Source organism: Pleurodeles waltl, chromosome 4_1, assembly GCF_031143425.1.
Source record: "Pleurodeles waltl isolate 20211129_DDA chromosome 4_1, aPleWal1.hap1.20221129, whole genome shotgun sequence".
Classification (NCBI taxonomy): domain Eukaryota; kingdom Metazoa; phylum Chordata; class Amphibia; order Caudata; family Salamandridae; genus Pleurodeles; species Pleurodeles waltl.
In genome coordinates this window covers 82,345,543-82,359,618 of record NC_090442.1, presented here as the reverse complement: position 1 = coordinate 82,359,618, position 14,076 = coordinate 82,345,543, and the positions used below count along the sequence as shown (strand labels likewise).

At 49.0% G+C, this 14,076-nt stretch overlaps 1 protein-coding gene across 1 annotated transcript; it reads left to right on the top strand.

Moving 5' to 3' along the window:
• The first annotated feature begins 462 nt into the window (after positions 1-462).
• LOC138286993 (olfactory receptor 8U3-like) lies at positions 463-1,404 on the top strand. Its single transcript, XM_069227356.1, has one exon. The coding sequence runs from the start codon at positions 463-465 to the stop codon at positions 1,402-1,404; it is 942 nt and encodes a 313-aa protein (XP_069083457.1).
• Positions 1,405-14,076: the final 12,672 nt, after the last annotated feature.

Sequence of the window (14,076 nt, the reverse complement as noted above, 5' to 3'; positions counted from 1 at the left end):
CTTAATGTGCAATGGCGAATAATGTACCTCTAATAAGACAAACGAACCTCGTTAATATATGTCTCCCACTTAATTTACATCCCGGTTGATAGATAGGCCTGGCTTGTATTATGTTCTAATAATTTGCTAAGTGCCACTTCAAAATCATTTATTCTGAATTAGTGAACAGCAGATCTGCAACAACCCATTGTTAGTAACTTCTAAGGTAATTCTGTGAGATACTGCCTTGTAACCTGTAAAACCAGTCGAAGACTTCAGGCGGGAACAAAGGATAGAACACTCTGGTTATTAAGAAGAATATAAATGAGTCGGAGTCCAGCAAAATATTCAAAAAAGTCACTTGATGTTCTTTTTTGTTTTCCATAGTCAAGGCTAAATTGAAAAACATTAACACATTCTATTCCTATCTGAATTGTTCTTTTTATCCTCAGTATTACTCCAGCTGGCACATGTCCACGTCCAATGGAAGGACGCAACTCCACTGTGCTGACAGAGTTTCTGCTATCAGGACTTACCGATGTCCCAGAACTGGAAATTTTACTGTTCCTGATATTCTTCACTGTTTATATCATCACTATTGCTGGGAATGGTGGAATTATCCTATTGATCACAAGTGACCCTTGTCTTCATGTGCCAATGTATTTCTTCATCAGTCACCTTGCCTTTATTGATCTTTTCTATTCTTCCACCATCACCCCCAAGATGTTGGCTGACCTTGTGGCAGAGAAGAAGTCCATCTCTGTTCCTGGCTGCTTTACCCAACTCTCCTCCTTCTCCCTCTTTGCCACATCGGAAAGCAACCTTCTAGCATTGATGGCTTTTGACCGCTATGCAGCAATTTGCATCCCATTGCGTTACCCACTCATAATGGCCAAGAATGTCTGCTTGTGGTCAGTGGTGGGGGTGTATGTTGCCAGCCTTGCCAGCTGTGTGATTAACACTGGGTACATGTCTGTACTTTCCTTCTGTGGGCCCAGTGTAATCAGGCACTTCTTTTGTGACTTTCTGGCTCTCTTGCGGCTGTCATGCACTGACACCTGGAGCAATGAGATGCTGTTGTTCGCCTCCTCTGCACTGTTCACAATGTGTGCCATCTCCATTATTCTATTCTCCTACAGTTCCATTGTTTGTGCAGTTTTTAAAATTCAATCAATTACGGGTAGGAGTAAGGTCATCTCCACCTGTGGATCCCACTTCCTATGCGTTGTGATCTTCTATGGGACTCTCCTCTACATGTATCTCAGGCCAAACTCTAGCCATTCCCAGGAGAAAGACTTTGTGAGCTCTGTGTTCTATGCTGTGGTCATCCCAATGCTGAACCCCCTGATCTACAGCCTCAGGAACAAGAGCATGAAGAATGCCCTGAAAAAGATGGAAATGAAGAACATCTTCCCATTCTGGTGAAAGGCTGCAACAGACACTTGTGAGGATAAAACTTCTGCACTTCCCTACTATAGAGGTGGAGCACTGGTGGGTGCACCATCAGTGGAAAAATGATTTTTTTCTTTTTGTCATCTGAGTAAAATGTCCCCTTTTAGTTGTGTTCATTTTCGGGTATTAAGACATTCAGGAAACCAAACCTTCCCTGAAAGTTTGTGAGATCAGATGAGGGTCAGTTTGAAAACATGTGCTAAGAAATATTGTGAACTAGCACCCAAACAAACTGGCGCTAGTAATAACTGAAATAAGTTAACTGTTGCGCGATAAGTGTAGAAGTTGTGCTTTTTTATTTTGCTAGTCCTTTTACGTATAGACACGTGTAGAGGTAAAAAGGCCACTTAAAACCTCTTCTGAATTCTTCTAAATTGAAAAGGATTTATTGTGACATACAATCAACTTTTAATAAGAAATCACAACCTGAACATCAATATTCTGTTTTCCACAGCCCAAGACAGTCTTGGGAAACGGGCGTTTTGTCATTCCTCTTCTGGAAGCCAGATGTTATGTATATACTACATTATCATTGGGCCAAGGCAAATTGATTCAAACATTGTACCTTACCCGCATTTTGTCACCTAATGTGTTTTTTGGGAAGTGAGCATGCCACTCGCTTTCTGATTTCATTGTATGGTATGTACACCTTGCCATATTTTCTTGTTTCGCACTATATTGAGTATAAACCACAAACGTTTAGCTAGATAAATATCTACAAAATGCGTTTCATTATTTATTATGCTTCTGTAATTCGGTGATAGAGGCAAAAAAATGTGGAACCAGAGATTAAGAGATCATATATAGAGTTGGAATGCTATGTTTGTCACCAATTGCACAGTGGACAATTGGTGACAAATATAGCATTATAACGAGCACTTAATATTTGCCCTTGGTTGTCAGAAGGCACCTCTGGCATCTATTTCAAACCATAGAACTACAGTACATCATCCACAGTTCTCTGAGTAAAAACTACAAATCCCATCAAACATCGCTATACTGTAAATACATTACTGATAACGGTGTAAGCCCTATTGACTGGTGTAACTGCCTCTTTCTTGCCACTCATAGAAGCTATAACTACTGATTTTTTGAAATGCACTTAACAGAGGTCACATGTTGATATTGCCTTTGTATTTTGTTTTTAGGGCACTCTTGAGTTCGATGCCTTGCTGCTTTTGTCTGTGGCTCCCTCACTTGCATACTGGTTGTATCTCAAAGCTCAGTGTGACTGTGTGCCTCATGCACTGATTTCCTCCTCCTGGCTTCCTCCTGTTTGATCAGCTACGTGCTGGCACCACTGTATGCTCCAGATGCAGAGCTAATGCCTACTTTCCTTGGTCAGCAAGCCACACCTAGCTTCTTGTTGTGGCCGTCTGACATGCCTTGGCCCAGTCGATTCCTCAAAGTCTGACTGCCCACTGGTCCTCAAAAGGAAACACGTTTTAGGCTAGCCCCTTCGAATACGAATATCTGGAATACCCAGCCTTATCGGGAAGTGCAAGGCACTGTACTCTTTTTCATCTCTATGTAAGTATGTATGTATTAATAAACCTAGACAAAAGGAAGTGGAGTGTTGTACATGGTCAAAGACAAGCATAAAGTCAGTCAGTAATAGGAGGAGGAAGCTGAGTTGTAGATGTTTAGGCCCATATTTATGGATTTTGATACAAAACTGCACTAATGCTAGCTCCATTCCATGGTGCAATATTTATGGAATGGCACACAGGCACTAAGGACGCGCTAGCATCTAAGAAAAAGATGCTAGCCGGTGGGATGGTGGTAGGGGAGAAGGCGCTAGTGGCCCAAAAATGACGGTAGGCTGGTTAGCGGCAATAAATATGCTGCAAACCAGCCTGTGGTCACTTACTGACTCACTAGCACTCAAAAATGACTCCTGTCTTAGTAAAGGTAGGAGTCATGCCTACCACCCCAATGGCCAGTCCAGGGGACCATTGTCCCCTGGGCAAGGCCATAATACCCAGTGCCAGGAAGGGGGTCCCATGTAAGGGCCCCCCAATGGCACCAAATGAAAAAAGAAAATTATACTTACCCAGGATGGGATCCCCCATCCTATGGTGTCCCTCTGGTGTGTGTGGGGGTGTTGCTGGGGCTTGGGGTGGGCATCTGTGGGCCCATTCCATTCCTGGTCTGACCCAGGAGTTAAATAATGGTGCTAAGCATGCTTAGCACCATTATTTGGGTTCACCCACTCCGTGTGCCATTTCTGTACCGGAGTATAAACATGGCAGTAGGTGGTTAGTGTTATGTTGTGGAAGGGAACGCCTACCTTGCATCTAGTCAGCGCCAGGTAGTTTGCTGCATCCACAACATGGCGCTAACCCCAGTACTTTGATGCTAGACGGGTCTAGCGTCAAAATTTAAATATGGAGTTAAGTTTCCGCCGTTTTAGCGTAAAACAAATTATGCTAAAATGGAGCAAACCAAGTAGAAATATGCCTCTTAGTGCATTACAATATGTTAATATTTAATTGAGTTGAGTCTTCACCTCTTTCCTAAATTGGAGCAGTGTTGGGGTGATCATGATGAATACTGTGATACTCTTCCAGATCCTGGTTGCATAGATGGAAAAGTTCTGATGTCTTGTTTTGCTTTTTTTTAACACTTTTTAGTCTGCAATCTGATGGTGTCCTGGCTGTGGGAGTGCTGAGAACCAAGAGAGATAATGAGCTTGTCTCAAAGATCAGCAGGGGTGCTGGTTGTGATGGCTTTGTAAATTATGCAGCTAGTTTTGTTGAAGATAGTGCTGGCTGGCAATGGGAGCCAATAGAGTTCCTTCAAGATGGGGTGATGTGATCATATTTCTTCAGGCTCTGGATGAGACATGCTGTGGTGTGAAGAATGATGCTAAAGGATGCCAGTATGGAGTCTGGGAGGCCATAGAGTAGGACATTACCACCATCCAGATGCAAGAATGAAAGGGCTTGAACAGCAGTTCTAAATTCACTTTTTGGAAAAAAAACTGTTTGACTTCTTTAGAAGAGAGAGCCATCTTTATTTTTTTGGCAATGTGTTCATTAAAAGAGAGATTGATGTCCAGAATGAATTCTAGTAATTTGGCACAAGGTTCATGTCATCAATCCCATTTTACAATATAGCTTGTTAGTTGTTATTGGCAAATAATAGGAACTCAGGGCCTGATTTCGATCTTGGTGGAATCAGTCCTGCCATTGATTTTCCATCAGCATTCCTGCCTGCCGCACTGGAGGTCCACCTGTTATATTTAGATGTTGATGGTTCCAAAGATGAAAGTTGATCAGTAAACCACCATCACCGCCAGGATTGTACACCCCCGTTGATGGCACCATTGCCAAAACGGCTGGCTGTGGGCCTCCAGTCAGTTTTACCACTGGCCCAATCACGATGTGCTTTCCCGCCGACCTAATTGTGGCATCTAAACCTCCAGCCCTGAGTTGGAGAATTGGGACGTATATAAGCACAAAACATACCTTTTTTCAACATTCCTCATTCTCTGCCACCATGAACCCGATCGTACAAGTTGTACCTTTGCTGCTGCTACTGCCTTGCGATCAAAATCAACCCAGTGGTCACCGGAACTGAAGGTAATTGACTGTTCTCCTTGCCATCATCACAATTGTCTGTGTACATTATTTCTGTACTTGGGCATGTTTAAAAAATATGTGCAAGCAATAGTACAATGGTGTGCAATGTGTGTAATGTGGTAGTTAGAAAAACTTAAGGAATCACATCTTGGCATCATTAACACTCACCAATCTGGTGCTCTCTGCTTTCATGCCAATAGGCACCTACACAAAAAGTCACATCAACACCTAAATCAAAATGTGCCAACAAAGTTCTATGTAATCCTTTTCCATAAACTACTACATTATATACATAAACAGTACACAGCATTGCAACTACAAAAGTCCAATATAATATGGTAATTGCATTACACAGTGCAAAAAGTGGGTTTACACAGAATGTACAACCTATGTTATCCCTAAACTTCCAACCAGTCGGAGATGTGTTAAACTTTAGATGCCATCTAACTCTAAAGTATCATTTCCCCAGTATAATGCATCTGTGTATATTATTAACACATATCATGTTACAATAAACACACCTGCGTTCTCAAGTTACAAAAATATAAACATGTATAATTTTTATTTAAGTATTTAAGCGCCAAGTATCATGATGACTGCTTGCACCAAACTTAACATGTCCATCACAAATGTACAGCACTAATATATGCATTATACAAATAAGCAAAAAATACAAATAAATAATGTAGATAAATTATTGAAGTCCGTGCTCTGCTTGCACAGAAAGTACTAATCGAGCATTGACTGTGCCTTGCCAAACAAGCACAGAAGTCAGGTTTCACTTGTAATCTTGAACAAAATAAACACTACAAATACCAGAATTCCCATGAGGGGATAAAAGGCAGTGTAATTAACATTGTTATTGCTAACAGACTTGACACCCTGAGCAAGGCCGTAATGGCTTAAACGCCTTGTTGGAGGAATTATTTTAAATAAATCTATTTGGATATCTGAATTTCACAAGGATGCAGCGCTGAATATTTGTTCATCTATTTTTGAGGATACTGGTTATATTCTAACGCTGGCACCGGCAGTCAGAGCACGGGCTGCTTTGGACCGCCTTGTTTTATATGTGAATTGTAGCAGCAGCGCCCGACATGAAGGTGCTGACAAAATCTAGAGTTGCTGCAGTGTGCAAACAAGGGGCCACGAGTCTCCTGCGTGGTGCTATACATTGGAGACGAGTACAGCCTGGAGGCGCACGGACTTCGATAAACGCCTGGTGTTTTTCCCTGCAACAAGAGTAATGCCAGGGTCAGCTTCGTGGCAATGGGGAGTACATGACCCTGGCTAATTTTTCCCTTCATGCCGTTGGGACCCTGTTGATGGAAGGGTTTATGAACTTAATGAAGATTTTGTCTGTTATATATGACATTACGAACTGCCTTGCCAAACAAGCACAGAAGTCAGGTTTCCCTTGTAATCTCGAACAAAATAAACACTACAAATACCAGAATTCTCATGAGGGGATAAAAGGCAGTATAATTAAGATCGTTGTTAGAAATGGGGTCTTTGGTTGGTAGTCAGGATACTCTCTGTCCAAGCAAGGACCCTCACTCTAGTCAGGGTAAGTCACACACAATCCAAATTATCCTGTACCCACCCTCTGGTAGCTTGGCACTGAGCAGTCAGGCTTAACTTAGAAGGCAATGTGTAAAGTATTTGTGCAATAAATCATACAATTCCACAATATCGCGCCACAAAAATACACCACACAATGTTTAGAAAAATATATAATATTTATCTGTATATTTGCAGGTCAAAACGATCAAAGATGCAATAAGTAAATGTAGAGATATCACTGAAAAGTGATATAAAGGCGGTCATTACAACATTGGCGCTAAAATCTTGTTACCTCCGTGCAGAAGTCTGTCAACACACCGCCGCGGCAGCGGAAATCCGCCACAGCTATTATGACCCACAGCACGGAATCCGCCAAAATTCAGACACCCACACAAGTCCGCCACACCAAAGGTCAGTGATAAACTGGCGAAAACAAATCCTCCACCGTGACGCCAACAGAAATACGCCCACATTATCACGACCCACGAATCCACGCGACGGTCTTTCAACTGCGGTATTCCATTGGCGGTACACACCGCCACACTTAAAATACACACACTTATACAAAGCACTACCACATTGGACATTTCGAAATACACACACCTGATACACATACACACACCAATCCCACAAACCCAATACAATATAAAACACACACCCACATCACCCACAAACCCCTACGACAGCAATTACTGAGAGAAGGCCAGAGAGAGACACCACCATCAACAATACTAGCATCCACAGGCACACAACACCATCACCCACATAACTTCTACGCACCTCACACTACACACCACTACATATCAGCACACTTATCACCACACACACCACCCCACACATCACCTACACCACCCCATGGCACGGCAAAGACACCCCAGGTTCTCGGAGGAGGAACTCAGGGTCATGGTGGAGGAAATCATCCGGGTAGAGCCACAGCTATTCGGATCACAGGTGCAGCACACCTCCATAGCTAGGAAGATGGAGCTATGGCGAAGAATAGTGTACAGGGTCAAGGCAGTGGGACAGCACCCAAGAAATCGGGAGGACATCAGGAAGAGGTGGAACGACCTACGGGGGAAGGTGCGTTCGATTGTCTCAAGACACCACCTGGTGGTTCAGCGGACTGGCGGCGGACCCCCACCCCCTCCCCCACAACTAACAACATGGGAGAAGCAGGTCTTGGCGATTCTGCATCCCGAGGGCCTCGAAGGAGTAGGTGGAGGAATGGACTCTGGTAAGTCAAATCTTAACTATTACATCCCCCACCCTACCTGCATGCCAGCACATACCCCCACCCTCACCCCCATCACTCTAACTCCTCACAAATGTCCCAACATCACAAACCACACATCCTAACACCAAGCCCTGCATGCAACAACAAAGCATGGACATCCATCACTAAAGCATGGTCACTGCACATACCCATACACCCCCCTAAACCACCATCACACAAGGTCCCACACAGGAATGGAAGCACTGGGGTACACGGTCACCCACCCATTGCACACCATGCCACACAAAGATGTAATAAACATCCTTTTATACCCCTACAGGACCCCTACCCAACGTCACCAGACAGAGGGTCCACACATGTCCACACCACCAACAGAAGAGGCCCACAGTGATGACAGCACCTCTGTCAGACTGGATCTATATGATCATCCTGGCCCATCGGGGACCTCTGGACAGTCGGTTCCCCTCACCCAGTCACAGGCCACCACAGACCTTCCCTCCTCTGGAAACACCAGCACAGCACCCACCCAGCGGGCCCATACCTCCGTCCCCAGGACACGTCAATCAGCAGTGTGTCCACCACTACAGGGAACCCAGGATAACCCACCACCCCAACAACAACAGGGACCTGGGGGCAGTGGTAGTAGGCACACCTACCACCACTCGCAGGAGACGATGGCAACAGTCCTGGCCAAGTTTCAGGAGATCCAGCGCCTGCAGGAGGAACAGTATTCGGGCTTCAGGGAGGAACCCAGAACCATCAATTCCACCCTGGGCACCATCGTAGGAGTGCTGAAGGAAGTACTCAACACCAGGAGGGACACTGTGGCACTACAAGGGGCCCCTGACACTAGCATGGACGATGAACTGCCCACCACCTCTGCTGGCGCTAGTGGACAGGAGGCACTGCCACAGGACCACCACACCAGCACCCCACCCCCTGCAGAGGGAGAACCACCTCACAAACGGTCCCTGAGATCCAGGACAAAGACACAGAACGATGCCAAGACCCCCCGCCAAGAAATGACACCACCCTGATTTGGCATCCTACTGTCCCACTTTGTCACCCTGTCCATCATTAAACTGACCCAGCTCCACTTCCTATGCCCATTAGGGCAATGTACCTGTGTGACTAATAGACTGGACTCTGCCATGGACATTCCTCCACCATCAACCCTCAACAATATTGAGCACTTAAATAAACACCCTTAAAGCACAAAACAATCTGGAGTCAGTCTGTGATTTCGGAATACTGTATTAGCAGTCACTGTGGCAAAAAGCTCTTTCATTTGTAATGTCAACATACCTATGTCACACAGCTCTAGTCCATGAGGAATCAAAGCAGATGTCACACTGTGGGACCCACATCTGTGAAAACGTAAGGGAAAGTGACAACTCAGTGACCATACGCTGGGTGAAAACAACAGACAGTAGAGAGGTAGTAGTGTTTAAGTACATGTAGTAGGCAGGTTTGTATTCTTACCTGTGTTTCACTGGAAATATTGCTGGATCACTGAGTCCCTGTTGTCCATGTCTTCTTCTTCTGCTTCCTCGTCTTCACTGTCCACAGGCTCCACAGCTGCAACAGAACCACCATCTGGACCATCCTCCTGCAGAAAAGGCACCTGTCGTCGCAAAGCCAAGTTGTGAAGCATACAGCAGGCCACGATGATCTGGTACACCTTCTTTGGTGAGTAGAATAGGGATCCACCTGTCATATGGAGGCACCTGAACCTGGCCTTCAGGAGGCCGAAGGTCCGCTCGATCACCCTCCTAGTTCACCCATGGGCCTCATTGTAGCGTTCCTCTGCCCTTGTCCTGGGATTCCTCACTGGGGTCAGTAGCCATGACAGGTTGGGGTAACCAGAGTCACCTGCCAATGGCGAGGGACAACTGTTAGACACACACTAACCTGTAGGGATATCCCCAGACCCACACAACCATTCCCACTGACTTGCTTCCAGGTGCTCACCTAATAGCCACACACGGTGCCTCTGGAGTTGACCCATCACATAAGGGATGTTGCTATTCCACAGGATGTAGGCGTCATGCACTGAGCCAGGGAACTTGGCATTCACATGGGAGATGTACTGGTCTGCCAAACATACCATCTGTACATTCACAGAATGATAACTCTTCCGGTTTCTGTACACCTGTTCACTCCTGTGGGGGGGGACCAAAGCCACATGTGTCCCATCAATGGCACCTATGATGTTGGGGATATGTCCCAGGGCATAGAAATCACCTTTCAATGTAGGCAAATCCTCCTCCACCTGAGAGAAAGCGATGTAGCTCCGCATGTGTTTTAGCAGGGCAGACAACACTCTGGACAATACGTTGGAAAACATAGGCTGTGACATCCCTGATGCAATGGCCCCTGTTGTTTGAAATGACCCACTTGCTAGGAAATGGAGCACTGAGAGCACCTGAACTTGAGGGGGGATTCCTGTGGGATGGCGGATAGCTGACATCAGGTCTGGCTCCAACTGGGTACACAGTTCCTGGATTGTGGCACGGTCAAGCCTGTATGTGATAATCACATGTCTTTCCTCCATTGTCGACAGGTCCACCAACAGTCAGTACACCGGAGGATGTCGCCATCTCCTCACATGTCCCAGCGGACGGTGCCTATGAAGGACAACAGCGAGCACAGAGTCAAACAACTCAGAGGTACGTGCCCACAGCTTACACAGAACACCAATCATAATCTAAAAAGTGGCCTGTATGTGTGTTGAGTCTAGGCCTAGATATGTGTGACGCAGTTGAAAATGAAGCCATGTGAGCCCCTGAAATGGCGGCTGCCTGTCCTCTAAAGTGGGACAATGGGATGTGAGGTAACTGTGCTGGCGTTGTACACCGTCGCGGTAGGCGGTCGAAGACCGCGGCGCAATGCTGCATTGGTTAACATTGGACCCTATGGGTCCCAGGACCCAATGACAATATACGCCGGCGGTGACGGTACGCACCGCCGCGGACGTGACCACCATTTTCTATCTGTTCAATCACTCGATACCTGATCTTCGACAGGAGAGGACCAACACTGCAAGTGCTGCTGTGACCTCGGTCTGGAAGAGACAATGGCTCGAGTGTCTGGGGAAAGGGCCCCTGCCTTCACATCGGAGGAGTTGGAGAAACCCGTGGATGGGGTCCTCCCCCAGTACACGCTACTCTACGGTCCTCCAGACAAACAGGTAAGTACACTGGGAGCATGCTGTATGGGATATGCCTGTGTGGAGAGGTGTGGATGGAAGAAGGAAGGGGGGAGAGTGCGGCGTGCATGAACCGACGGTGAGTGAACGTGCCACATGGCAAGGGTAGGGATGGGGGCCTATGACTGTGACGGTGCAGTTGGTAATGAGTTTCTCTTCCCCCTGTACAAATCATGTAGGTCAGCACCCACCAGAAAAAATATATTTGGCGTGCCATCGCCAAGGACGTCCGGACCCTGGGGGTCTACCACAGACGGAGCACCCACTGCCGTAAAAGATGGGAGGACATTCGCCGCTGGAGCAAGAAGACGGGGGAGGCTCAGCTGGGGATGGCCTCCCAACGTGGGAGGGGTGCCCGTCGCACCATGACCCCCCTGATGTTCAGGATCCTGGCGGTGGTGTACCCGGAGTTGGATGGGTGCTTGAGGGCATTACAGCAGCCACAAGGGGGTGAGTACACTCTCATTCTGCTGATTTTGCGCGCAGTGGAGGTGTCTGGGTGGGCTGTGGGTTTCCCTAGGCCAGGGCGAGTTCCGTAGGCAAGGTCCCTCCGTAAGGCAGCCCATGTGGCACCCCACCGCACCTCTGTAGAGTTCCAAGTACACCTAGTCATGCCCCTGTGTCATCCATGTGTGCAGATGTCGTCCATAGCCTAGTAGGCCATTTCCCAGGAAATGAACAGTGGAGTCCAAGAGCGCGGCGTAGTGCAGGGGGCTTGTGTGTCTGTCGTGTCCGCCAACGGTAGCGGTAATGCATGCACTCAACATGTCTTTCTTCTGTCGTCGTCCCCCCCTTTTTGTGGACTCCCTGTTCTTCTGTGCATTAGCATCATCAGGCGGAGGAGCAGTGGCACCGGAGCACGAGGGGGCTGCATCCCACATGGCCATGGAAGGCCACACTACGGAATCAGACTTCACCAGTGGGACGGAGGGCGAGGGGAGCTCCACGGCGAGGACATGAGCTGAGACCAGCGACACGGACTCGTCCTCTGATGGGAGCTCCCTTGTGGTGGTGGCAACATCTGTGCCCCCCCATCTACAGGTACAGCCGCCACCCCTCCTTCCAGCACCGCCCTCACAGCAGCCCCTCAGCCTTTGCCCCGTGCCCGCTCACCCAGTAGGGTGGGCATCACCTTCGGCCCAGGCACCTCAGGCCCTGCCCCAGTCACCCCTGCTGCCCTCACTAAGGAGGCCATAGACCTCATCAGGTCCCTCACTGTTGGGCAGTCTACCATTTTGAATGCCATCCAGGGTGTAGAAAGGCAGTTGCAACAAACAAATGCATTCCTGGAGGGCATTCATTCTGGTCAGGCGGCCCAACAGCGAGCTTTTCAGACTCTGGTCTCAGCATTGATGGCAGCTATTGTCCCTGTGTCTAGCCTCCCCCCTCCAACTTCCTCCACCCAGACCCAATCCCCTGTACCCCAGCCTCTCCCAAGCACACCTCTAGACCAGCATGCACACACGTCAACACACAAGGGAAGCTCAGGCAAACATAAGCACCACACATCCCACAGGCACTCACGCAAGCATCACACAAATGCAGACACACCAACATCCACTGCCTCCACTGTGTCCCCCTCCTCCTCGTCTCCCTCCTCCCTCCCAGTCTCGTCTACACTCACTCCTGCATGCACTACCTCTACAGCCACTACTACCATCACCAGCACACCCACCACCACACCCCGCTCACGTGCAGTCACCACCCCCACTACCATTCACATGTCCCCTGTGTCCTCTCCCCGTGTGTCTGTGACGCCCCCTCCTAAGATACACAAACACAGGCACACACCCACCCAACAGCCATCCACCTCACGACAGCCTCCAGCGCATGCACCTTCAACCAAAATCAGCAAACGAACACCTCCTAAAACCACAACCTCTTCCTCCACTCCCAAACCCCCTCCAGCTACCCGTCCCAGTGACTCCCAAAAACTTTACCTGTCCAACCTTGACCTCTTTCCCACACCTCTCCCACCCCATCTGTCTCCTAGGTCCGAACAAGCACCTCAGCCACAACATCTCCGGGACCAGTGGTGCCTGTAGCCATCGGAATCTGGAGTGCACTGGCCACCAGGGCAGCCAGTGTGGCACGGAGCCACAGCACAGACAGTCCCCCACCTGTGAAGCATCAGAAGTTGGCCAGTGGCCGGCAGGAGAGGGGGAAGACTACAGCCACCAAAGCCGCTCCCAGGGGTCCCGGTGGGAGTGTGGAATCAGCTACGACACCTTCCAAGGTGTGGAAGTGCCACAAGAAACCAGAAAAGTCTGGGAAGAGCAGCACGGCGGAGGAGACCGCCATCATCCCCACTGGCCAGGAGGCCACAGCCATCATCCACGCTGACCAGGAGGCCACAGCCGTCATCCCCGCTGACCAGGAGGCCACAGCCGTCATCCCCGCTGACACAGAGAGGACCGCCAGCACAAGCCCCGCTGGGCTAGAGAGGACCGTCAGCACAAGCCCCGCTGGGCTAGAGAGGACCGCCAGGGCTAGAGAGGACCGCCAGCAGAAGCCCCGCTGGGACAGAGAGGACCGCCAGCACAAGCCCCGCTGGGCTGGAGAGGACCACCAGCACAAGCCCCGCTGGGACAGAGAGGCCCTCCAGCACAAGCCCCGCTGGGCTAGAGAGGACCGCCACCACAAGCCCCGCTGGGCTAGAGAGGACCACCAGCACAAGCCCCGCTGGGACAGAGAGGACCGCCAGCACAAGCCCCGCTGGGACAGAGAGGACCGCCATCACAAGCCCCACTGGGACAGTGAGGACCGCCAGCACAAGACCCGCTGGGCTAGAGAGGACCGCCAGCACAAGCCCCGCTGGGACAGAGAGGACCACCAGCACAAGCCCTACTGGGCCATGAAGGACCGCCAGCAGCTGAGTCACTGCAAAGGAGCCCGCCGCTCCAAGCACCGCTGAACAGGGCACCACCGTCTCAAGCACTGCTAAACAGGGAACAGCCGTCTCAAGCACCGCTGAACAGGGCACCGCCGTGTATTTCCAATCGTGGAAGGATGTTGCCCCCTCCTCCACAGGACACAGTCCAAGACCCTCCTTGGTC

Coding starts and splice junctions, on each gene's coding strand:
- LOC138286993 (XM_069227356.1), top strand. CDS start 463: ATGGAAGGACGCAACTCCACTGTGCTGACAGAGTTTCTGCTATCAGGA.